At 36.0% G+C, this 27517-nt stretch overlaps 1 protein-coding gene across 2 annotated transcripts in view; it reads left to right on the top strand.

Moving 5' to 3' along the window:
• The window catches only part of CCDC148 (coiled-coil domain containing 148), a 312951-nt gene that overhangs the window by 228261 nt on the left and 57173 nt on the right, over positions 1–27517 (top strand). For both annotated transcript variants that reach the window (XM_037848948.1, XM_037848947.1), the window contains 2 exons: positions 7210–7230; positions 8246–8386. In XM_037848948.1, coding sequence (XP_037704876.1) covers positions 7210–7230; positions 8246–8386 — 162 coding nt within the window. The remainder of the gene's footprint in view (positions 1–7209; positions 7231–8245; positions 8387–27517) is intronic.

Here is a 27517-nt window from a genome sequence, read left to right as displayed (position 1 = left end):
ATATGAATTAGTTGTTGAAAATCCCGACAAAGTTTTCTGGATATTTGCACATCAGAAAACACAAGTGGGGCATGGGTAGCACCAAAACAGCTGGAACTGGGGAAAGCAAGAATCACGTATCCCACAGTGGAGGAGTCAAAAAATAGTAGCATGCTCCCCACTATGTGGGACCTGACTCCCAGGGGTGTAAATCTCCCTGGTAATGCAGGATATGACTCCCAGGGATGAATCTGGACCTGGCATCATGGGATTGAGAATGTCTTCTTGACCAAAAGGGGGATGCAAAATGAAACAAAATAAAGCTTCAGTGGCTGAGAGATTTCAAATAGAGTCGAGAGGTCACTCTGGTGGACATTCTTACACACTATATAGATAACACTTTTTAGGTTTTAATATATTGGAATAGCTAGAAGTAAATACCTGAAACTACCAAATGCCAACCCAGTAGCCTTGACTCTTGAAGAAGATTGTATAACAATATAGCTTACAAGGGGTGACAGTGTGATTGTGAAAACCCTGTGAATCGCACTCCCTTTTATCCAGTGTATGGATGGATGAGTAGAAAAATGGGGACAAAACCTAAATGAAAAATAGGGTGGGATGGGGGGGGTGATTTGGGTGTTCTTTTTTTATTTTTATTTTTTATTCTTATTCTCATTCTTTCTGGTGTAAGAAAAATGTTCAAAAATAGATTGGGGTGATGAATGCACAACTATATGATGGTACTATGAACAGTTGATTGTACACCATGGATGATTGTATGGTATGTGAATATATCTCAATAAATCTGAATTTAAAAAAAATAGTAGCATGGCAGTGGGACTTTTTCCTTTCTAAAGACCAACCCAGGGGTAGGAAGGAAAAGATTGTCAGTCTAACTTCTAAGCATAGCCTCAAATTCCTACCCATCCATCTACCCGACAAGTGTTTATTGAGCCCTTACTAAGTGCTAGAAGCTGTGCTGGGCTCTGGAGACACAGCCTATGAATAAGACAAATTGGGTCCCTGCCCTTAAGAAGTTTGTAGCCCAGTAGGAGGTAACAGGCAATTCCAAAGGGTTTTATGCATGCTATAATAGAAGAGGGATATGTGTGATGGAAGCAGAGAAGCCCCTGACATGGGTGGGGTGGGTTAGGGAAGGCTTCCTGGAGCAAATTATATCTAAGCTTAGACTTAAGTAGGATAAGTAGAAGTTAGTCACAGATGATGGGTGAAGGACAGAGGTATACTTGTTTCAAGAAATATATCCACCATGTGTTTAATGCCCTTATAAAGCATAGGCCTGTCACACAATAAATCTGGTAAAGGGTGGTTTTTAATATTTAATTATTGTTGGTCAGATGGTACCTTTCCTTTTATTTGCAATGTGAAACAACCACATTGCACTGTTTCCATAAATATGGCTGATTGAATATAATATTCATGTTTAATTATCTATTATTACTTGAAAGGCCTATAAATACTGATACTTACTGCAACTCATTTAGCTTGCAGAAGAAAACTGCAAAGTATGTTATAGTGTGATCTCTCTATATGAGGAAAATATAAAATAGAATCAGAGCAATGTAATTGAAAGGAACTATAAAGGTCACTTGATCCAATCCTCTCCTTTAAAGTGTGAGGAAACTGAACTAGCCATTTGAGTAAGATTATTCTGTTGATCAGTGGCAGAGATGGGACTGAAGAGCAGATGTTCTGAACAACAGTTCAATACTCATTTCCTTTATACCACACTGCCACTTCTAATAGAATTTTTTCAAAGCTCTCAACTTCAATGCAAAATTATTTATGTTAATATTGTTGCCTTGATGTTAATTTCAATTATTACCTTTGAAGTTTTTCATGGGTTTCATTGTTTTTTGTTTTTCTAGTACTTTTTCCCTCTGAGAATGTGTTTATCAATTTTGCTTGAACCATTTTACTTTTCATTAAGAGCAAGAAGAATGTTATGCTACTAATCACTTTTGTTTTACTTGTAAACCCTTAATTTTTCATTTGCAATAGATGAACATATTTTAAATGTCATTTGTCCTCTGTGAATTTATGATTTCATTCAGAGACTGCACTCTTGGCAGGAATGTTTTTTAAAATATTAACTAAAGACCTGGAAAAATGTCCTATAGTTAATAATCTAAATAATATTTTCCTTATAGCATGTTCTTGACAGCCACTGTGGTAATATTCTTTCATGGTTATTACTGATACACAGTTATGTTCACATCCTCTGTTTAAAGCTCTGTAATTAGCAAGCCCTTTAAAATAAAACCACTAAAATGTTCTTTTGGGCTATTCTTCCTTTGCTTCCTGTTCACTCAGAAGTCTTCTATGCTTTAGCCTATTGTGTTAATATTGATTCCTTTGCTTGCCTGCCAGTTTTCTTGGGCATTTCAAAAATACCATAATCATTTGTCATTCTCTCTACATGGGAGCCATCTAAATCCTTTGGCTCTCCCTGGGGGGATCAATTGGATAAAGATCATTTCAGTGGCACCCTTTTCCTACCAGATTCTTCATCTACCCTTGGTGCCTTCTGAGAAAGCCCTGTTTTACTTTATTGTTTAGATACTGATTGCTGCTAAGCTTGCTTCTCATTGTCAAGATCTCACAACTTTAGCTACTTTAGGATATAATTCCAGCTTTTGTAACCGAGAAATTAGGATTCAAGGGCTGATTATGATTACTGAATCATTATATAGATATTCCTTTTTACTTTCTGGTATATTAGAGTAGACAGGGAAATGCTTGAAACCTGAACTGTAATTCAGCTGCCTTGATCTCTGATAATGATTGTATAGCCTTTATCTTGTGCCCTTGTGATTGTAAAACCCTTGTGACTAACCTTCACTTGTATCCATTTATCCAGTTTTTCGACTTCAAAGACTTATGATCACTAAAGACAGCCTCTTAATGCTTATTAATGAAGGGTTTTGGGTCAGCCCAGAAGTAACCCACCCCAAGTCCAAAGTTATCTTGATAATCGAAGCTGGATCTAACCAAAATGGGCCCACCTGACATGTGCAGTAGCTTAGACTTTAACCTAGTTCATGAGAGTGTTGTGTACTTCTAACAAATGGGCATAATTCTGCTTGTGTTTCTGTGATTTTAACATTGTACAGTGTGTCAATTGTTGCCTATCTGACCTATACCTCAGTATAATACTAAAAATCACGCCCATCATATTAAGGCTGCCATTTTCTTATATACGTTCTGTGACTAAGCATATAATCAGTCTGCACATGCTCAATAATTAAATCACTACTAATTACGTCATCTTGGGCTACTGTACTCATTATCCTAAAACCTGTCCATCTTTTGATACTATAAAATATCAGAATTATTGCAGTTCAGGGAGACAGATTTTGGACAGATAGGCTATCTGTTCTCCTGCTTCGCGCCTAGCAATAAACGCTTTCTGTCTTTGAAACCCCAGTGCCTCAGGAATTGGTCATTTGAGCACATCCGGCAAAAGAATCCACCGCCTTTGTCCAGTAACACTTTGACAACCTTCTCTCTTTTGCTTTCGACTTTATTTTTGTGTGGTTATAATTACAAATGATGTTGTGTATTATTGATTTCAGGTAAGTCTTTAAAGGTCCCTGAGCATTCCCATGATTCCAATATTAAAGGGAAGCAATTTAGTCTCTGAAGGCTGATGCTTTCTTGCTCTGGGGTATTTTTCATCATTTCTTTTTTCTTTTACTTTACTTTTCTTTTTTTTTTTTTCATGTGTTGCTTGACATTTACTATCCATTGGCTTTAATTTGTTGAATTTCTAGTCTTTTCATGATTTTATGGTGTTTATATCTTTTTATAAATATCAGCATTATCTTTATCTTTTCTGGAGAACAGAAGAATCGTCATTTACACTTGCAAAAAGTATGACAAGAAAGGGGTTACAAGGTGGGTAGACTGGGAGTTTAGTTGCTATACTTGCCTTAAACAGAAACTGAAACCTCCAATTATAGATCTTTGATTCTGCTTTTGCTTCTTCAAATCGTGATATCATATAAGCAAAGGTCTTTCAATAATTTCCATCAGTTACACTGAAGTCAAAAAATAAAAAGAGTAGTTGTAAAATATAAACTCCTTTTCACTGAAATTTGTAGCAATTAACCTCAGTACTCAGAAAGGCTGAATATATGCTGTTTTATTTTCAATAGCTTCATTGCATCTCAAGTCTTTCTTCCTACTGCCTCTGCATCTTGAGACTACAGTATTTTATTATACAAATCTCTTTGGGTATGCATTTTATTTTATGATTTAGTTTAATTTAAAAAAATATTGTGGAAACTTTTAAACATCTAAAAAACTCTCTTATTCAACTTCAGCAATTATCAACTCATTAGCCAAACTGGGTTCATCTCTACCCTTGTCCATTGGATTATATTGAAGAAATCCCAGACATATCATCTGTTAGTATTGATATATATAATCGAATGGACTCTAAATAATCATGACCACACTATTATCATACCTAAAAATTTTAACAATAATTCCTTAATAGCATCAATTAACCAGTCAATTTCAAAACATCTCAAATTGTCTCATAATTCTTTCTAATATGGTTTATTCAAATCAGAATCCAAATATGATCCAATTTGATTAATATGTCTCTTAAATCCCTTTTAATCCACAGTTTTCTTTGCCTCTTTTTTTCTTGTAATTTGTTAAAGTACTTTAAGTTTCCCAAATTTTGAATTTTGCTGATTGTATGCCCACAATATTGCTTAATATATTTCTCTGTTGGCTGAATTTCCTGTAACCTAGTAGGTAGGTCTTGGGATTTTATTAGCTTTACTTTTACTTTTTGGCAAAAATAGTTCATGGGAGTGTTGTATACTTCTAAAAATCGGCATAATTCTGCTTGTGTTTCTGTGATTTTAACATTGTTCAGTGTGTCAATTTTTGCCCATCTGATCCATCCAATATAAAGTTTCCTGTCAGTTGTGAAAGTGAAATTTTAGTAGTCGTTGATGGCCATGAAGTAGGATCCATTATTTCGTTAGGTATTTTTTTAAAAAAAGGTATATTCTGATACTATCATTTCTTCTCCATTATTAGGTTTCATTTAGAAATATTTATTTTGATAAATTAAACAAAAGGTAATTATTGAGCACCTATGATGTACCAACACTCAGCTAAACAGTGTAAGGGGAAGAAAAAATATATGTGTATTTTATATTATGGACCCTACTCTGAATAGAAGCAGAAAAAAAATATGCTCAAAACAATTCAAAAGCAATTATGGAATAGTAAGTGAAAGAAAAGAGAGATGATCATGAGTGTTGGTTGGAGAATGTCTCGTGGAAGATAGGGGGCATATTCTGGGCCAAGAAGCATTTTATGAAATAGGGAGGAAACTGAGGGCATTCCAGGCAGGGGAACAGTTTAGACGGCACCATAAGCCTAAAAATAAAGAATGGCCATTACTTTATAGAGGATCATTGATTCGGGAGAGAAAGCTAAATTATTTAGATCCTATTTTGAACATTGAAATCACCCCCATGAACCTTCTGGTCTTATTCTAAATATATTTGGCAGAGAGACTTTGAGTGGTCTCTTAGTTTGCAAGGGCTGCTATGAGAAATACCACAAAATGGGTTGGCTTTAACAACAGGAATTTAGTCTCATGGTTTTAGCCTAGGAGGCCAAAATCAGGATCTCAACAGGTCATGCTTTTTTCCAGAGTCTGTAGTGTTCTGATGCTGGCTTGTCAGTTATCTTTGGGGTTCCTTGGCTTTCATCTCTGTCTCTATCACATGGCAATCTGCCTCATTACTTGGTTGCTTTTAACTTCTGATGTATGCTTCCTTTGCTTAAAAGGCTTTCAGTCATATGGATTAAAGCCCACCTGATTCAAATTGGCTTCATCTAAATAGGATCTTTGAAGATCCTATTCACAAATGAGTTCACACCTTAATTAAAAATAACATCACCAAAGGTCCTATTTACAAATGGATTCATACCCAAAGGACCAGGGGTTAGGACTTGAACATGTCTTTTGTGAGGGACATGATTCAATCCCCAAGTGGACTGGGTAACTTTAATGGAGAAAACTAGGTAAGATCAATGGTTTGAAATTAATATTTCATAAATAAAAGTTCATCTGAGCTAAGAAATATAAGGTTGCCCAAGTCAGATATAAAATGTGAAGAATTAGTCATGTTGTTGGGTATATGTAGTAATGAAAACATCCAAACTACTGGGAGAGTTATGGTTCCAAAGACCAAACCAGGATGTCTGAAAAGAAGAGGCAGTTGCCTAGGGCTTGGTGTGGAGCTGTGGCAAAGTTAAAGATGTTAAGTTTAATTTTGGAAATGTTGAATTTTGAGTACAGATACAAATAGCCAAGCTGGTAAAAATTCATTATTATAAGATTGGATTGCAGACAAAAAAATAGAGCTGATAATGTAAATTTTAAGAGTCAGGCACATAGAAGTGATAGGCAGACTCTTAGGAGAAAATGAGCATGACGAATAATGAATGTAAAGAGAGAGGCTGAAGGTCAGAGAGAGAGGATAGCAGTAGGGATTGAGATGCAGAATGGACACGGGAAGCAGGGAGAAGAAAAGAGAGAAGCATCCACTGGTGCAGAAGTAAGGGTGAGCAATGTCATGGCCTGGGACAAAAAAAGTTTTAAAAGCATGAGGAGATGGTCAACAGGATCAATTTTACCATAAGTTCAAAGAAAGCGAGACTGAGAACTAGGTAAGAGATCACTGACAACACTTGACAAGATACCTAACTTTGAATATTAGTGTGTTGTAGATGTAAACTAGATTATAGAAAGGAATGATTTAGAAGCAGAAGGTCAAGATAGATTGTGTAAATGATCTATTCTAGGAATGCCATTCCAAAGAAGAGGGCAAATATCATGGCCAGTATAAGGAAGAATGGGAGAAACCTAAGTATGTTTGAAAACCAAGAGTAGGAATTTCCTTGGTTACTTATGATAAATAGCACAAAAATATCTTTTTAGAAGACTAAAACTTTGAATAATATAAGTACAGAAAGAAAACTATTTAGAATCACATTTTCATCTTTATAGGACAGTTTTGTGTTTATCAACTTCCATTTTATACATTAGCATTAATGAGCCATGCCTACATGAAATATGTAAGATATGAGTCATTAACTTTAAATGCTAGTTCCTTCCTTTTCTAAAAATAATTTTCCTTACATTTGCATCCCTCTTCACTGCTTCCTTAGCCATATGTGTACATGGACCAGGTAAGATTTGTTTTTTTGTTAGTTTTATTGGTTTTTTGCTTATAGAGAAAGGTTTAAATAATAAAATTTTTAAATTCCATGAAATGATACTATGTAGAGATAACCAACAATATTTTGGTAATCCTCCTTTTAAATCTCTTTCTGTGCATGAATACATAGATGATGTTTTCTATTAATGGATTCATGCTATGAACTCAATTTTGCACCTTTATTTTACATCTGGTAATATGCTGTGGACATTTTCTATGTCAATCAATATTGATTCATAGCATTTTTTTCAATGGCAGTCATTGTGTGAAGGTACCATAATTTTAAGCTATCTCCTATTGTTAGACATTTAGACTTTCCAATTTTTCTGTTTTAAGCAACACTGCAGTGAACATTCTTGTGGGTACTTTTTTGTGCAATTGTCTAGTTGATTGTCTTCTTTGTATAATTTCCTAGAAGTGGGGTTATAGGTCAAAGACTATGGATATTTTATACTGTGATACATATTGCCAAATGACCTCCAGAAATGCTGTAACGATTATGCTTCTACCAACAGGAGATATCTGTACCCAGATATTTTTTGAAAATGTTTTTTCATCTTCATTCTGACTCTTTTTCCTCATCTACAAAATAAGTAGGCTGAAATACATTAGTAGTTCAGAAATTTTAAAAGATGTCCAACCTCTTTTCTAGAAAAACACACGTGTAAAAACACAGAATTTTTCCTTATTATGGGAATTTACAGATCCCTTAAAGTCAATCCACAGACTCTTTAGGACCTGCTTGCATGAATCCAGATGAAGAATCTTAACTTAAGATGATTTTAAAGTTGCTTTCTCCTTTTACCACTAACATTCATTTTATGTACTCTCATCACCCACATACTCACGTTCATATGCACACACAATTTTAGTATATATTTGACCATATTTGATGTCTGCTTGATACAGAACCTAGTCTAATTATGACTTGTAAAATCACTTGAGTGTGCATAGTTATCGAAATGAAGTGTTTGTCTTTATTTCAGGTTCTTCAATGGCGAGCCCACCAGGAAGAAGTAGTGAGATTGGAAATGGATATTTGTGCCAGAAGAAGAGAAAGGGAGGAGGAGAAAAAGAAACTGTGGAAGAAGAAGGAATTGTTACAAAGAGAAGAGAAGAAAAACAAAGTATAAAATCCATGACTGATGTGAATGTGTGAATGAATGCTTAATTGCCTGAATGAGCTTTAATTGATCTGAAAGTTTAGCATGGAATTCTCATAGGCAGTCTTTAGAAAAATTCATAAGGGTGTAGTAGAGTCTTGCTTCAGTTCATTTGAGCTTCAGAGATTTGTGGACCTGGAAGAAAATCCACTTGGTTGACCTGCATAAGCACAGGTACTTGTGATTAGGAGAGATCCTGCAGGTAAAAAGGACGGGTTTTTGAATCTTGATGTCTTATACTATGTAGGAACGTGGTTGATGGCAATGCAGCAAATGACTGTCAGGAGAGGTCCTTGTTGGAAAAATACATTGTACTGGGGATGGTGGGATTCATGGAATGCCCAAAGGCCCTCTAGAGAATTTACTTCTTGATTTATTATGTTAGATTGTTTTGTTTTTCATTTACTGACACGAATCCGTCACTCTTCTTTTTAACAAACATTTGGTTCCCAATCTTCAAAATCTTCATCAAAACTCTTCTTAATAGCTTTAAAATGATTGTTGATAACTGTGGAAGATAGAATACATATAAGGGATTAGATATAGATACAGATTTAACATTTTTATATAGGCATTTTTTGTTTGTTCCCACAACAAAAATTAAGAATTTGCAGAAAAAAATTTTTGTTAAATATTTTATGAGTTTTTTTAAATCTATTTTTTATGGAATTGATATCTATAGAAATAATTTACAAAAAGTCAATTTATGATCAACCCCATAGCACAAAGAAATTCCAGTTAATTTATACACTGTATTGATTTGATTGGCATGATATAAAAAATGATTTTTTTTAAAAGCTGCCTAAATTGCCAAGAATGACTGATCAATTCCTAGTCCTTGGTGGGCAAACTTTTCATTTTTGTGAATATGATTGACTCTGAGTTTTTTAACCATCCAGAACCAGACTGCAAAGAAGATGGATCTATGAAGCCCTTGTCTGGAAGTTTTTCCTTCAAACTTGAATACATGGGGGATGAAGGCACTATGGATCTCTTATCTATAAGCCAGTTTTTCTTCATTTTATTATACCTCAGTTGTTATTGTCCTTGATTTGTTTTGTGTTTTTAAATGAACTAATTGGAATAGAGGCAGTCTGTGTGGAAAACGACATACATACAAGTTACATGAACATTGACAAAGTCAGGTGCTAAGAAGATATAATTCATAGTTTTTGTATTTTTAATTCAAGAATGAATTCAATTTCTGTTTCTAAGGAAATAAGTAGGGTGGTTTCATCAGTCACTATCAAGAAAACTGATGGTTAAAAGGAATAGTTGCATGTACCCCAGAAAGTGTCATATATATTGATCATGTTTCCCATAATATAAGTAAACTAGATATCTCTGTGGGGAGCTTACCAATTATTTGCTGTTATGAAAGTACAATATTGGAAAAGCATTTTCTTTTAATTTTGTAATCTACATGGGCCCCTCTCATAGTATTTTGTTTCTATGAATTATAATGACTATGAAAGGAATTCTATTGTTTAAGCATTTATTTGCATGTAGTGATTCTTAAATATCATATAAAGTGACTTAGGTACAATTCCACTTTCTGGGCACTTATGAAGACAATGAAAAAATACACAAAATAAATAATTCAATTATTGAGAACAAGAATAGGTGCATTTAATCTTGGGCATTAACTTTTTTAATTAGAGCAGTTGTAGGTTTATAGAACAATCATTCATAGAATATAGGATTCCCATATACCACCCCACTACCAACACCCTGCATTGGTGTGTATTATTTGTTACAATTGATGAGAGTACATTTAATAATTGCACTATTAATTAAAGTCCATGGTTTAATTTAGGGCTCACTGTTTATGTACTGTAGTTCTATGGATTTGTTTTAATGTTATTCAGTTACCATATATACAATCTAACATTCCCCCCTTTTAATCATCATATTCAGATATATATATTTTAGTGCTGTTAATTGCTTTTACAGTCTTGTGCTACCATCACCACCATCTGTTACCAAAACATTTCCATCATTCCAAATAGGAACGTGTACATTTTAAGCCTTAACTTCCCACTCCCTTTACCCACCCCACCCCCTGGTAACCTATATTCTAGATTCTGACTCTGTGAGTTTGCTTATTCTAATTATTTCAAACCCATGAGATCATACAATATTTGTCCTTTTGTGTCTAGCTTATTTCACTCAACATGATGTTGTAAAGTTTCATCCATGTTGTTGCATGTCTCAGAAATTCGTTCCTTGGTGTGGCTGAATATTCCACTATATGTATATACCATCTTTTTTTTTTTATCCATTCATCAACTGATGGACACTTGGGTTGCTTCCACCTTTTAGCAGTTGTGAATAATGCTGCTTTGAACATCCACGCACAAATATCTGTTCAAATCCCTGCTTTCAATTCTTCGGGGTATATACCTAGTAGTGGGATTGGTGGGTCGTATGGTAGATCTACAATTAGCTTTCTGAGGAACCACCAACCTGTCTTCTGCTGAAGCTGTGCCATTTTACATTGCCACCAGCAATGAATGAGCATTCCTACTTCTCTGCATCCTTTCCAATACTTGTTATTTTCTGTTTTTTAAATAACAGCCATTTTAATGAGTGTGAAATGATATCTCATTATGGTTTTGATTTGTATTTCCCTGTTGGCTAATGATGTTGAGCATCTTTTCATGTGCTTTTTGGCCATTTGTATATCATCTTTGGAGAGATGTCTGTCCAAGTCTTTTGCCCATTTTGTAATTGGATTGTTTGTCTTTTTGTTGTTAATTTGAAGGATTTCTATATGTATTTATTCTGTGTATTAATCTTTATTGGATATGTGATTTCCGAATGTTTTCTTCCTTTTATAGGCTGTCATTTTACTTTCATGATAAAGTCCTTTGAGGAACACATGTTTTTAATCTTGTTGTGGTCCCATTTCTCTATTTTTTCTTTTGTTGCTTATGCTTTGGGTGAAAAATCTAAGAAACCATTGCCTAACACAAGGTCCTGAAGATGCTTCCCTATTTTTTTCTAGGATTTTGTTAATCTAGCTCTTATGTTAGAGTCTTTGATCCACTTTGAATTTATTTTTTTAATTTTTTTTTTTTTTTTTTTTTTTTTTTTTTTTTGGCAAATGGAGATCCAATTTTCCCAGCACCATTTGTTGAAGGACTATTCTTTCCCAATTGAGCGTCCTTGTCACCTTGTCAAAAAATCAGTTGGCTGTAAATGTGAGACTGGATTTCTGAACTCTCAACTTTAGTCTATTGGTCTATATGTCTGTTCTTGTACCAGCACAATGCTGTTTTATTCCTGTGGCTTCATAATAAGTTTTAAGATTGGGAAGTGTGAGTCCTCCAAATCCATTTTTTTTTCAAGGTGGCTTTAGCTATTTGGGGCTCTTTGATGGGCATTTAATTTGAGTTGGGGAATTGGCATGGTTGTACAGGAGAGGACAGAGGGACACTTTGCTAGCTATCTTCTTTGCAGTCTGGAAGATTTCTAGAAGTGAGGGAAAAGCATTTTGAAAGATGCAAGAGAGATCTTCCTGAACTTGCAGAGGGGTTTTTTAAATACCTCAACAAAATCTACTAGTGTAATGGATGGAATAATTAGGCAATTATAATGGCTAAGGTGATCGGAGGGCTAACCCAAGTGCAGTTTAAAAGAACAAGGGACTTATGCCTGAAAGGCTGAGAAGAAAGAAGAATTTCTACATCATTAATCATATGGGTAAGTTGAGCTTAAATATACTCTCCACATTTTAGAATGCAAGATTGGAACTATACCTATGATCATTAAAGAAGTGTATTTAGAAAGCTATTAAATATTATATACCTAGAATGCATTTTTTTGGTCCTAGTTAGTATTTTACTAAGCTGCATGTAGGCATTATTTCACTGTCTTGCATTGATAATGAAGAACATAATAAAAAATCCCCTATCAAACATGTTATTTAATTTTATAGAGTATAGAAAGCATTAAGTGTTTTTGGAAACTCTAAGCCAAATTCACTACCAACTCTAGCAATTGCATAGAACCAAAGCAAGTGGTTTGTTCTATTTATTTTCTTTTAAAATTTAAAAATTCTTGAAAATAGAGATTGATGTGATAAACATTACTACCCGTCACTCAAATTTGAAAATATTAATATTTTTCTTTCTGTTTCAGATTTTAAAAATTTAAATGAAATAGAACATTACAGAAAAAGTGGAAGTCCTCTTTTGATGCCTTTCTCAGACCATTTCCCTTCTTCCTTCCTCAGAGGCAATCATGATCGTGAACTTTGTTTCTATCCTTCCAGGCCGTGTATTGATTTTAATGTATTTTAATACACAATTTGTGATTTTAAATGGTATCATTCTGCAGCATATACTTTTTCATTCAACCTTATGTTTTTTGAGATATACCCATGTTAATACATGTAGACTAAGTTCAATCCTATTAACTGTTCTATAGTATTCCCTTGTAGAAATACACTACCATTTATCCATTCTTAGCGGTTGACATTTAAGTTTTCAAAGTTTTACTCAAGCAAACCATGCTGCAGTGGTACTCTTGTACATGTCTTCTGGTACATGTGTGCAGAGCTTTCTGCATGGTGCACCTAGAAAGGGAATTGCTGTGTTGTACACTTTCAAATTCCTAAGATTATTTTATGTTATAAGATATTTCAAACTTTGCTTTTTGATTTTTACCAATCTGATGAATAAGAAAAGTATCTTAATAATGTTTTAATTTGTATTTCCCTGATTACTTGAATTGTTTACGAAAACATTTCCTACTCTGAGTTCACAAAGTAGTCTCATATCCTGGGAAAGTAGAATTTAAAATGTGGGAACTACCAAAATGTGGAAGCAATATTCAGAATATTTGGAGCAGTCATAAATGACAGATATCCATTATATCTTTTCTTATCTTCTTGTTATTTATTTCCATCTTGAATTTTAGTTATGTGTTCCTTCTACCCCCCTTCCAAACTTTGATTATTTAAACACTTATTTGTATTTACAACATATTGGCCAATTCACTATTGCTTCTTGTACAGTGTTTCCCTTGTAGATTCAACTTCTTTCTTGGAGAAAGATATGATTTTGTATTTCAGTCAGAGATGATCTGTAAATTGTAAACTCAGTCTTTGTGTATCATAAAATGTATTTACTGCATCCTCATTCTTAGATGACTATTTATCTACGCAAAGAATTCTAGACTGATTCTTTTTTATTTCAGCATTTTGAGGATTTTATTTCTTTGTATTATATCTAAGTTTGCTGATGAAAAGCCTGCTGTTGATCTAATTATCAGCCTTTTCTCTCTGGTACTTTGCATGTTTTCTTTGACTGTGATGCTGTGTACTGCTTGGGATTCAATATCATCCTTCAGTCTGAGTATAATTCAATCCTTGAAAATGCTTAGCCATACTTTGAATATAGCCTCTTCCTAATTCCCCTTATTTTCTTCTTAGGGAACACCATCCTATCAAACAAATTTTAGGCCATCTTATTCTATACTCTATGTCTCTTAATTTCTCCTTTATATTTTCTACCTCCTATTTCTCAGTGCAAAATTGTGGAAGATTTCTTCAGATACAACTTCTAATTCATTATTCCTTATTCAGCTTTGATAGACTACTGTTCACCTTGACTGTGGAATTTTTTGCATTAGTGATTATACTTTTTGTTTCTAGAGTTTGCTTTGGTCCTTTTAATATATGCCTGTCATGTTTTTATACTTTTGTGTTTTTGCCATATGCAATCTTTTGGGCCTTTTATCTATCCCTTTAACAATTTCGAACACTTATTCTAAAGTATATTTCATATATTTGCTCTGGGTTTTGTTGCTTTCAGTGGCTTTCTCAGCTCCTCCAGGGGCTTTTTCTCTCTGCTCTCTCCAAAAGTCCCTGGGTGTTTCTCTCTCTAAGCTCTCTGGGGCTTTTCTGTCTTTTGTCCTCTCACAAAGGACTCCAGTAAAGGATTAAGACTCACCTTGAATTGGGTGGGTCACATCTCTATTGAAACAACCTAATCAAAAGGTCCCACTTACAAGAATGGATTAAAAAAGTATGGCCTTTTCTGGGGTACATAACAGCTTCAAACCAGTACAGTGTGTGTGTGTGTGTGTGTGTGTGTGTGTGTGTGTGTGTGTAGTTGTATTATAGTTTGTCCAACATTTCTGTGTTTTTGAAGTGGGAAAGGAAATTTCTGTGTCAACTCAGACATAACAACCACGAGTTCTGACTGCCTTCATATATACTAACTACAAACCTAGACTCTCTTTTAACTATTATTATTTTTCCTTCATCCTGATTTCCTTACTTTTAATATTTTAAATATATGTTTGTAAGTAATCTCTAATCCTAGAACAAGGCAAAGTATAATAATAAATAAAATAACTATTAGGACAAGTGACAAGACAATCCTGTATTATCTGGCCTGTAATAGTAGACCTACTTCATTTGTGACCCAAGCATGCCACAGGTTTTATACGTAAACAATTGTAAGGCTACTTTATAGATTGATGTGTGCAAGTCTTCACACTGTGGAGAATGTATATACTCTTAGATACATTTCTTATTAATCTTTCATTGTTATCCTTAACACCTAACACCAAAAGAAAATAATTTTCAATCACTGTGAATTTTTTGTCAGAGTCAAAGGTTTTATAGGTTGGAGACAAATTTAGGTTCTTTATAGGCTAACAGCAGCTTGACAGAAAAACCTTTATAGGCAATTCCCCCTGACTTAAGAATTGTCACTTTGCTAGCTGGTGCTCTATTTTATCCCCATCTACTGTTTCATATTTCTGATTTTCTATTCTTATCAGAAAGTGACAATAGATACAGAAAAACTATGTCATGTGTAAAACCCCACCATAGAATATATGAACCAGAGATAATCTTTCTCCTAATTCTTCTTTACAGCAATTTGCTGGAATAATATTTTAATCTGTATCCAAGACTAAAGTTTACCTTATATGTGATAGTTCTTTTTCTTCTGTGCTTTAAAACTCTAGTTGAACATAATGTGCACAGTTTTATCTCAACAGTCAAGGAAAATTTTGATTTATAAGTTGTTAGGTAATGTTGGTAATGTTTTCAGAAGCATATCTCTACTTTTGAAATTACTGTCATGATAACTATCAAGAGATGATGCCTTTCCATAACTTATCCTTAGGAGCTATTGTAAGGAACAAAATTACTGTGCTAGATGGACTTCACATGTAATATTGGTCCCAGCACCATCCTTTCACTGTGGCTCTTTGGGTAGCTTGTATAGTATAAAAACTGATTGGCATTGTAGAATTTTAGGAGAGTCTGCTGCTGCATGATGCCTGGCGTAATTTGGGAACAAAGGCAAGGGTAGCTCCAGCCCAACTCCTAAAAGGAAATTCTGAGCAAGGCTCACACATAAAGGAGACATATGTCTTCCCTGACCCGGCATTCTACAGTTCTCTCTCAATTTTAGTCAACTCATAACCCAGCACTTCATCATTGGATGATGATGGAGGAGGGAGCATTATCAGGAAAGTCTGGATACATCCACTGCCCACGCAACCTTTAGCCCTACCTCAGAGCCGTTTCTAGAGAGGGAGCTATCATTTTGTGAATTCTCAGCCTCTCGTGATACCACAGTAAATATCCAAAGACAGCCTTCATTTTTGTAGGTGGGTACTCCTCCATGCCCTCAAGTAATCAGGCAAATATTCAGAATCACATACATCTTATAGATAACCAGGGGGAAAAAGGAGGAGTCTAAAATAATAGGGGATAGGCTTTCAAAAATGGAATGCAGGGTAGAGGGCTATAACAATGCTTCTTCTCAGATGACATCAGAAACTCTGTGCTTAGTAGAGAATCCAGAGTATGGCTCCAATTCAGATCAAAGCCATGCTCTGAGTGTGGGTGCTTTAGTTTCCTGGCTGCTAAAAAAAAAAAAAAAGAAAGAAAAAAAAGACCACACAATGGGAATTTATTGGTTCATGGTTTTGAAGCTAGGAGAAGCCTAAAATCGAAGGGTGAGCAAGGTGATGCTTTCTCCCAAAGGTCTGTAACATTTTGGTGCTGAGAGCCTGCAATCCTTGGCCTTGGCTTTTCTGTCACGTGGCAGTTCACATGGCGATATCATTTTTCTCCTCCAGGTTGTGTTGATTTCTAGCTTCTTCAGTGGCTTTTTTCTCTCTATGTCTAAATTTCTTTCTACTTATAAAGGATTCCAGTTATCCAGTTAAAGCGCGATATCGTTTTTCTCCTCCAGGTTGTGTTGATTTCTGGCTTCTTCAGTGGCTTTTTTCTCTCTATGTCTAAATTTCTTTCTACTTATAAAGGATTCCAGTTATCCAGTTAAAGCCCAAACTGATTCAGTTGACCATATTTTTAACTAAAAGTAACATCTTAAAAGGTCCTCTTTACAATGAGTTCACATCCACAGGAATGGATTGAGATTAAGAATATGTTTTTCTGGGGTGCATAACTTCAAGCCACCACAGTGGGAATTGTGGGTTCTTTTGAGAACAATTAATAGCTTGGTAAGAAAGCTTTCAGGGAGGACGACCTGAATGAGGCAGTCTTTTGACCTGGGAATAGCAGAAGAGTCAGTAGGGAATGTTAAATCAATGTAAAACTCTACCTGCCTGATGGAAATCTGTCTAAAAGGACTCTCACAGCCCTACCATACTCAAGAAAGTAAACAGATCATAATGCATCCTTTCCATAAAGTGATGACTTGGGGTGATCACTATGAATATCCTTGGATATTAGCTTATAACATCTGCGAACAGATGGAGCCTCATGGGAACACTATGCTGTCAGGGGGCTGCTGAACTGGTTTTGCTCACCTAGGGCCTAAGACAGCTTTGAATCAGCTATATATAATAATTCCTGAAGAATTCTTTACCTTGGGACTTTATAAAGAATGACAAAACGGTTTAGTTGAGAGTGACTGAACCTACATTATGAAATGGGAATATGTTACTATATATAAATTTAGCCTTTATTAATTTATAAAGAAAACTACAAGGTAAAGTTCTGAAAAACATTATGAAGCTGTAAAGACCACTTGATTCAGGTCGACTCTGAACCAGGCTGGTTCTCCTGCCACATTCTGCTGATCCTCTTTTCTACTCCAGTCCATTCTTGTCCCATACTGATTTGTACTGGAAGATGGCTCTGTTTTTGTTTCTGTTTTAACAGCCCTTATTTTCATGTCTCTTCTTATCTTCTTACAAATTTGCTTTAACTACAGTCCTTATTTAATGTTTTATGATGGAGAATTGCTTCTTACAGTACACCTGACAAAATGTTAGCTGTCTGCTTATTAACAGGGAATTGCTTCCCTTTGATTATATCATGGTGAAGTCCTGCCAGTCTTTTGTGTAGTGCTCAGAGACCTCTTTCACGTGCTGCATTTGCAGCTGCAAGGCAGCATTTTACTGTCTTTTCTGGAGAAACTCACTTCCTGATTATGGTCCATATTAAAAGTCAGACTCTTCTATTATGCAACTCTATAAGCACATTAAATATGGTCTCTTCTTCCCCTCACCCTCTCTACCTAGCTCCTATTTAACCATATTAAACTGATTGTTGTAAGGACCACACATCTATATTGGATCAACTTTATCACGAAATCTCTTCTCCAGTGTTTCTTATTCTAATAGTACACTGATCCACAGAGCTAAGAGAGTAAAAAAGGTAGCCACAGAAGAACGATAAAAAATGTTTTCTCAGAGACTTTAAACTCTGCTTATTCAGGATTGTTGGGATTTAAAGAAGGGTAAAAGCCTGTGATAGCAGGCTTCTAAGATGGCTCCCAAGTTTCCTGCGCCCCCTGGTATATAAGGCCCTCTGTAATCTCTGGTATTGTAAAAAATGATGGATTTTACCCCTACAGTGAGGCTATATTATTTGGCAAGTTGACATCAAGATAGGGAGATTATCTGGGTGGGTCTGACCTAATCATAAGAATAAGGAATAAAGCAGAGAGTTTCCTCTTGCTGGTCCCAGAAGAAGTCATGACAAGAACATGATGAAGGGGCCCACATGGAAAGGAGTGCAGGTGGGCCTCTAGAGGCTGAGAGTGGCTCCCAGCTGACAGCTAGCAAGGAAACCGGGACCTTGGTCCTGTAATTGCAAGGAACTGAATTCAGCCAAAACCAAGAATGAGCTTAGAAACAGATTTTTTCCCAGAGCCTCCAGATGAGAACTCAGACCACTTAACACCCTGATTTCAGCCTTATGCCTTGGTAAGAGAAGCCAGCCTCACTGTGCCAAACCCTTTAGACCTAAAGAACTCTGAGTTCATAAATGAGTATTATTTTAAGCTGCTTAATTTTGGTAGTTTGTTACACAGAAGAAAAAGCTAAACAACCAAACAAACGCACTAATATAGATTTTGGTACTGGAGATGAGATGTTACCATATCAAATATGTACCAAAAAATGTGGAAGTGGCTTTAGAATCAGGAAGTGGTCAGAAAGTGGAAGAATTTTGAGGAGCAATAGAGAAAGTCTAGATTGCCTTGAACAGATTGTTAGCAGACATATGGATGTTAAAGACCCTACTGGTAAAGGCTCAGAAGAAAGTGAGGAGCATGTTATTGGAAACTGGAAAATGGAGGATCCCTATTGTATAGTGGCAGAAAGCCTAGTGAAATTGTGCCCTGCAGTTTTGTGGAAAACAAACTCATAAGTGATATATTTGGATATTTAGCTAAAGAGATTTCCAGATAGGGTGTTGAGAATACTACTTGGTTTCTTCTTGCTGCTTATAGTAAAATGAAGAAAGATAAATTGAAGAAAGAACTGTTAAACCAAAAGGATCCAGGACTTGATGATTTGAGAAATTCTCAGCCTATCGAGATCATAAAAGACACCACAGTTAAGAGAGAACTGCTGAAAGCACAGCCTAGAAGAAAGAACCCTCTTCTGTAACCCTGAAAAGATCAAAAGGTCAGCGTATTCAGTCACACAAATGACCCTTCCAAGAGATAAGAATGTTTCTCATGGATCTGCTTGATCAAACCAGAGGGCCTTTAAGGAGTTTAAGGGTATTGTCCCTCAGCCACCTCAGCAACTGGTATGACTTTTGTCTAATAGAGTGAAGCCCCATGAAATCCATGAAAGACCCACTGGATACTGGGTACTAATATCAGCAGAAACACCGTCAGCTTGGACTGAAAGTTACAGTGAGAGTATAAAATGAAAGTCTCATGGGCTCCCCCCACTTCAAATTCTACTGGCCAAAAGCTGGCTAATAAACTGCTCAGCTGCAAACGTGTACTACCTTTCATCAAAAAGGAAAGATGATTCAGGGTGGACTGGGCTCCAAGAGCCCAGCTTTTGGAGAATACGGCTGGCACCTGGGATTCCTAATACTTCCACCATTGACTCGAACCCTCCCACTGGGGCTCAGAAAGAGCTGAGGCAACTCAGGCCTCCTTCCACAAAGAGTTATGCTGCTTATGGTAAGACAGGGAACAGGAAAGTGCTTCCTGAGGATAGGTGGCTTTTTAATAGAATAAGCTGAACTGAACATGCTCAGTCATTCATCCCAAATTTGCCAATCAGAATAAGGTGGAAGTGACTGTGAACTCTTATGGGGAGGAAACATTCCCAGCTATGTGAGGAGCAGAAGATGAATATTTCCCCCAACAAGAGCGTAGACTAGTTTGGTTGTGCCCAGTAAGTACATGGCTCTGAAATGATATTTAACTAAAGCTCCAAAAGAGGGAGAGCAGTCCAAAGGCACTTCTTTATTCAACCATACATTGGCCTTAATTCTATATACTAAATGGTGTGCCATGTACTAAATAGCATGCCAACGATCTCCATGAGACCTAAGCCAAGAATTTTATAGACATTGGAAGTCTTGGGGCTGATCCAAGGGGATCTAGTTGCCAGAAAAATTATGAAGAAGAGCCATTCTGGAAGGATTAAAAACAAAACAAAACTATAAAGTATGTAGCCAGAACTCAGAGAGCTCACTGCAAATGAGAGATTCCTCTGGAAGGTATTGAGCACACAGGCTTTCAAAGTCACTCAGACCTGGGTTGGAGTCCCAGCATTGCTACTTATTAACCATGTGCCTTGAGGAAAATTATTTTATCTCTCTAAATGTCATTGTTGAGAATATTAAATAAGATAATGCATGTGAAGCTCTTAGCATATGCCTGGCACCTAAAAAGAACTCTACAAATGAAGTTTTATATTTGTTGATATTATTATTATTATTCCACTAGAATGGTAGAGCAAAAGGCTAGAAAAATATGGTGAGAATAAAATAGGGCAGGTAAGAACAAGATAAAAATAATAATAATTAGAGGCAGTGGATTTAAGTCTGGTTCAGAAACTAGTCTCATTAACACAGTCCTTTTTATATTTTCCTAGTTACTCTTGACATGGAAGGAGAATGTCTCTAAAGTAGCAGAACTCTACCAGCACTAATGGGTGTCTAAGCCTTTGAAATTATGATGGAAATTTTCTAATCACAACATAGGCATGCAGGAATAGTTATCTATAGTTATTCACCTTAAACCAGAGGATCATTTACTCATTAGTACATCTTATGGTTAAAAGTGGCAATTATCACCAAGATAAATTATAGACTCATCAGCACCTAAACAATTTAAACAAGTAAAACTTAGATCATTCTGTACCAGTTTCATGACTTGCTGACTTTCTTAGAAGCTATACACATAAACCTTCCAGTGTGTGTTTTACTTGGAAATCTCAAGGTTACCTTTCAGGAAATACTATTTCTCAGTGAATTCTGTTGACTTTTTCAGCGAGCAATGGCACTGATGCCAACACATAGTGCTGGGCAATGTTTGCTTCCCCCCACTGCCCACCTCTCTACACAGAAGAGTGGTGTCTGATCTTAGTAAGATAAATTGACAGTAAAATTGTGCATAATCTCAAAGGGGTCACTAAAGGTCCAAATAGAATTGTCATTTATTCTCCTGTTTAATCAGTGTGAACCAAGCACCTTTAATGTGGCACATGCTCTACGCAGTCCTTCATTCTCCATAGTGCGTGCTATTGTAAGAGGTCACCCACTCAAACAGAAACCACCCCTATTCTGGTATCTTTTAAAGAAATGTATTTACCTACTCTGCCACAAAGCTAATGTGCAATTCTTGGCTAGGTCAATAGAATCTTTTAGTAATAATACTTGAAGGATTTCTTTAAGCTTCAAACTTTATAGCAAAAGAATTAAGAGCAAATTTTATAACAAAAAGTTATGACAAAAGGGACAACAAAAGAGTTAATAGAGAAAAACTAAAAATACACAATGGCATGAACTATACAGAGTTTTCAATTAGTTAAATAAGCAGTACTACATATAGCAAATTAAATATATATGTGTGTGTATTACACATATATAGAAACATACATAATTATGCACACATAATTACAGTGTGACTTTGAGATTAACTCCCTGCCTCTCTTACTGGGCCATTGATGAAGCCTTTAGCTTGGGGTGGTTATAATACTGCCTCTGCACTCATCCATGCCTAGGCCTCCCCTTATTTCCTGGTCCTGTATTGATGAACCATATTCTCAGCATCTATCCTCACACTGGCCCATGCTAGTCTGGTTGCTTCCTAGTGTGAATGCTCTTATGCTAGTAGAAGTTATCAGTTTTGCCATAGTGGATCAAAGTTCAGGCCTTAGAGTATAGACTTTTCTGCCTCAATTGACTCCATAGGGATCACCAACTCTATTTTAATTTTTCTCTTTTCATTTATGCCTTAATTACTATAGCATGCATTTGTACACTGTAGGAACTGCAAGATATAGAACTGACCTCAGCAATTTCCTTCAAATACCTTTGTTTACTTTTCATCTCCAGTAAATGCTCTGCTGTTGCAGAGGGAGGGTGATATAAATCTCAGTGTCTTTAGGTAGTGCTGCCTTGAAAACATATCCCATAGCATAGACGCCTATTAGAGATGTGACCTCCTTGCTCTGGTCCAGAACCTCTGTGTCTTCTGGGTCCTTTTCCCTCATGCCACTCCTTCTCAACCTTGAGTAATATAGTCTCAGAGATTCCTTTGAAAGGGGTATGGATGGGTATGGGTGTGTATATGCATGTATGAGAGAGAGGAGAAATCTACGGATCCTTTAGATAGACTAAAACGACTCAAAATTTAAATATTCTCAGTTTATGTAATGAATCACTGGGGGACAACAGAACTGTAAACATAAACAAAAGCACTGTGGCAAAAATCAGTAATAGAATGACATTCAGATGATCTAAAATTGGCTTATAGCACTTATTTACATTTTCATAAAACTAAGAATATGAAATTTAAGAATCCTATAGACTTCTTAGACCCCTGGAAACATGTTGTTGAATCTCTCTGAAGATCAGTTTGACCTCTGCTCTAACCTACCCGATTTTTTCACCACAAACATCCACTTCGCCAAAGAACCAACTGCCCTTAGAGCTGAAATACCCCTACTGAATTGAGGACCAATCTGTTGAATTACTTCTAATTCTCTGTTTTGTGGCTCTGTCAGTTACTAACTCCTAGAAGTGTGAACTTACAAAGTTTTTTGTGGGTGTTTTTCTTTTAATTATTAGTTTTCTTATTTGAGAATCTGATGAAATACTCCAAACATGGGAGCCACAAAACCGATCGGGTAAATTAGCTATCAGGATATTATAATGGTTGAAAAGAGATAGTAAATTATATTTTACATACATATATTGACTCCAAGATAAACTGGGGGTTTGATTTTATTTTCTGAGGATTTCAGTCTTCTGAAAGATATTGCTTGAATAAAGAAATGAATGTATATGGGAGGTTTAATTTTCCAAAAAAAAAAAAAAATCAAGGATCAGCTAATAAAAATATTCATAATGTTCCTTGTTTTATTACCAACATTGAGAAATTAACATTAAATGATCCTAACCTTCTAACATGACATTGAACAGCGTCAACTCTCAGTATAAGTGTCAAAAGTGACAGAAAATGTAGGTTGCTAACCCAAAGAAGAATCCAATAAGTTCTTTTATTCTGGTTTTAAGTGTCTTTTAAAAGTGAAAACTTCCACTAACCCAGATATTTAAAAAGTAGAAAAACTGATGAAGGTTTTTTCCCTACCCTTTGTTAGGACTTATTTTTAAGGAAAAGTCAGATGGAGAGAAAAAAAAAAAGGCCCAATGATCTTCTGACTGTATGATCAAGAACAAGGTATATCTGTTTTTCTGCAAAAGATTTCCCAATAGGCAGTTTTAGAGGAAGAGCCTTTAAAATTACCCCCAGATATCATTTTTTACTATGTTTTCTTGCTAGGTCTTGATTATTCCGATGATTTGATTTAATTAATGACCTCTATGTGGTGCTTGCTATGTGTAAGCGACTATTCTCTGTTCATCTACTTTTCATTAGCATCCCTAATGGAGAGGTACTATTATAGTCCCCATTTTGTAGACGAAGATACTGAGACACAAGGTTACATAACTTCCTCAAAGTCACACAAACATTATGTGGAGTTAGGATTAAACCCAGGTAGTCTGACTCCATAGTTCATGATTTTTGAATACTGTGTTATTCTGCCCATCACTGTGATTGTTGTTTACTGTTAATTTTGCAATTAATCAATTTTGAGAAAGCTCTGTAATTAACTCAGAGCCATTAAATGGATAGGTTATTGATAAATTTAAAACTCCTCATTAGTACCTTGCTGCTTACTAGTGGAACTTCTTTTGTGTTCTGTCTCCTACTCTTCTTAATATTCTCTCTGGATTTCTCTCACTGGGTTAATCAGCTGCTAGGGCTAAATATCATGAGAAATCAGATCATTATAGTTTGATCAAAGTTGAAGAATCAAGTACGTGTTCATACCTTCTTTGTTGCCTTATTGGTGCTATTCTTTTAACAAGTAGACTGAAGAAAATATTAATGATTTTGTTGTCATTTTTTAGCTGGTAGGGGTTTATTTCAGAAGAAGAAGAGAATTTCCACGGACTTCCAACACCAAATCCACCAGCCTCTCAGGATCTGTAACCATGTACCCTGCCTTCCCTCCTCTTATGATGTATGAAGTGTCTGTGCTCTTCTCTGAGGCCAGCCTCGCCACGTGTACTAGATCCTGTTCCCTCTCTCCATTTCAAGATCATCTCAATCCTTCTCCCACCATTTCCCTCTTTTCTTGTAGATCTTTCCTCTTAATCTACAAATATGCCATTATGACTTCCTTATAAAAAAATATTCTACCTTGACCCCACATTTGTCCCTTAAGAAAATCTCACCATTCTATGGTGTATACACACTGTCTCCAGATTCTCTCTTCTCATTACCTCTTGAACTATTTTGCCTTGGCCTCTCCAGTAAAGCTATGCTTGTCAAGATTATTGGTGATCTCCAGGGGTGAATTCTCAGTCCACATCTTACTTGACTGTTACCATGGTCTCAAGCCTCCTCCTTGGAAAATGGAATCACTTGGTTTCTAGGAAGTCATTCTGCCTTGGTTTTTCTGTCTCACTGGTTTCTCCTTCTCAGTATCCTTGGATGGACCCTTCGTATCATTCCAACTTCTAAGCTTTGGAGTTATTTGGGGGCTCAGTCCTCTAAATACCTGTGCTATCTGGGTAATCTCAGCCAGGCCAGTATAGTTTTGCCAAACATTTGTATGCTGAAAAATACCAATTGATATCTCTGGCCTGGAACTCTCTCTTGAACTCCAAACTCACATATCCAATTGCCTATTCAATATCTCCACTTGGATATCTAACAGGCATCTCAAATCTAATACACTCAAACTGTATTCTTGCTTTTCCCTCCAAATATACTCCTTCTCCAGTGTTTCTTTTTCTTTCTTTCTTTCTTTTTTTTTTTCTTTTTTTTTGACAAATGGAAACTCTATTCTTCCAGCGCTCAGGCCAAAAGCCCTCATATCATCTTTAACTCCTTGTCTCTCCCTTTCACTGGATCACCATACCCTTATCTATCGGCATGGACAGGAGACCTGACCTTTAAAATCAGGAATATTACAGTGGCCTCCTAGTTTCCTAATTAATTTTGTTGCCTCTTCCCTTTCTGTTCCCACCCCCAAGGCTATTTTCCATGCAGCAGCCTGAGCAATTTGTTTAAAATTCATATCAGGTAATGTCACTCCTCTGCTGAAAACACTCCAACACTTCCCATTTCACTCAGGATAAAATCCAAAGTCCTAACCAGGACTACAAGGCCTTGCATGATCTTCCTCCCTACACTCCACCCAATGCCTCATTTCCTACCTCCTTTACCCTTGTTCACTCTCCTATAGCCATAAAAACCTACTTACTCCTCCTCAAACATAGCACACCCCTGCTTTAACACCTTCATACTTGCTGTTACCTATGCTGGGAACACTCTCCTCCTGTATCACCTACCCCCTCACTTCAATCAGGATCCTGCTCAAATGTCATCTTATCAGAGAGAACTTTCTTGATAATTCAATTTAAAATCACATGCTTATTCCCTGTCACTCTAGCCATTTACCCTATTTTTTTTCCTTAGCATTTATCACCCCTGACATCTATTTATTTATTGACTGTCTTTTCTTCTCGTTTTAAAATGTAAGCCTCATGAGAAAGAGAATTTGTCTATTTTCTTCATTGCTTTATGCCCTGTACCTGGCACAAGGCACTCAATACATATTGGTTGAATAAATGAATTAAATGAATGTGCTGTATAAAATACACTTAGATATTGAGATATTGAGGAAAACATCCCAAACCAGAAGGTCTTAAAAGGTGGGTGACATTGGGCAAATTACATAGACTCTGTGGGATTTTGCATCCTTAATTGTAAAATGAAATGTTTGTATTAGATTTTTGTTAAAATCACCTCAGCTTTAAGAAGTCATGATTGAATGACTCTGAGGTTTGACTACTTTTCACTTTTCACTCTCTGACACTTAAGGCTTTAAAATACAACATCCTCAGTATATATATACTCCCTTCTTAATGAATAGTGAAAAGAGAGAAATTAAATGAGATTACAGACAAATTCATTTTAGCAGTATCAACATATGACATGATCATTATGTAATATTTCAATGCCCATGCTGAAAATAGACCATCCTCCTAAAGAAGACCTGGCAGTTATTTTTAATCCACCTGACATTTCAATTAAAAGGAGATAACTAATGTGTTTCCTCCAGAACACTTTCTTGGCTCATGTTATGAGGACATAAGACTACATCACAATAGAAAGTAGTTTACTGTTAATTTGAATAGGCAGTTCTGCTATGGAAAAATGCTCCCATAAATGACTGAACTGAACACCACCTAAAAGAGCTTAATGTTATTTGTTTATGCTTTTAGACATCACTTCCGAATAATTTTTTTTCTCTTCTCTTTTCAGCCCGTAATTATGTATCCCTAGTATTTGTGGAGTACTAGTAAGGTATTCCTATTCATTATAGTCCCTAGTATGAAATAGGTAAGATTTTTTTTCCCCTATACCACTCTGTTGTCAACTCTCCGTCCCAGTGTCATACCTTGGAAGTATATCATGCAAGCACCTATCTATATTTGTAATGCTGATCTGTGGATACCTGCCTTTAAACAACCCTTTCAATCCTGTTAACCTTCAATGCAGCTCTGATACTTAAACAATTCCATTAACAAACTATCATCACCCCTATCCATTCCCATACATTTAAATTCACCCTCATTAACATATCTGATCATATTAGGTTATCATTCCCCCTTCACTAGCTTCTGTCTATCTCTAGGTCCCCAATATTCTTCATTATAAGACATTGATTTTACATTGTTCAGGGGGTTCATAGTAGTGGTAACATACAGTCTCTCTCCTTTTGTGTCTGAGTTATTTCATTCAGCATTGTATCTTCCAGTTTGATCCATGTTGCCATGTTTCAAATAATTTATAATAAAGGGCATTAAAATATTGTGCTGGAGATGTTCCCTCTTCCATTTCATATCTACTCTCCACTCAGCTCTGTGGCCCAGAGCAGATGGATGTGATGTATGTGATGTGTGGGTCACATCAATAGGCTCCCTTGCCCGCAGGCTTCTGGTTGGGTTCAGCCAAAATGGACACTGGAGGAGAGAGAGGTTGGAGTAGCTATTCCCCTGTTTCTTTCCCCTTCATGTTGTGAGACAAAGGTCTC

This window comes from Choloepus didactylus, chromosome 9, assembly GCF_015220235.1.
Source record: "Choloepus didactylus isolate mChoDid1 chromosome 9, mChoDid1.pri, whole genome shotgun sequence".
Taxonomy (NCBI): Eukaryota; Metazoa; Chordata; class Mammalia; order Pilosa; family Megalonychidae; genus Choloepus; species Choloepus didactylus.
Note: the sequence above shows the minus strand (reverse complement) of the source record. Positions and strands in the feature narration are given on the sequence as shown.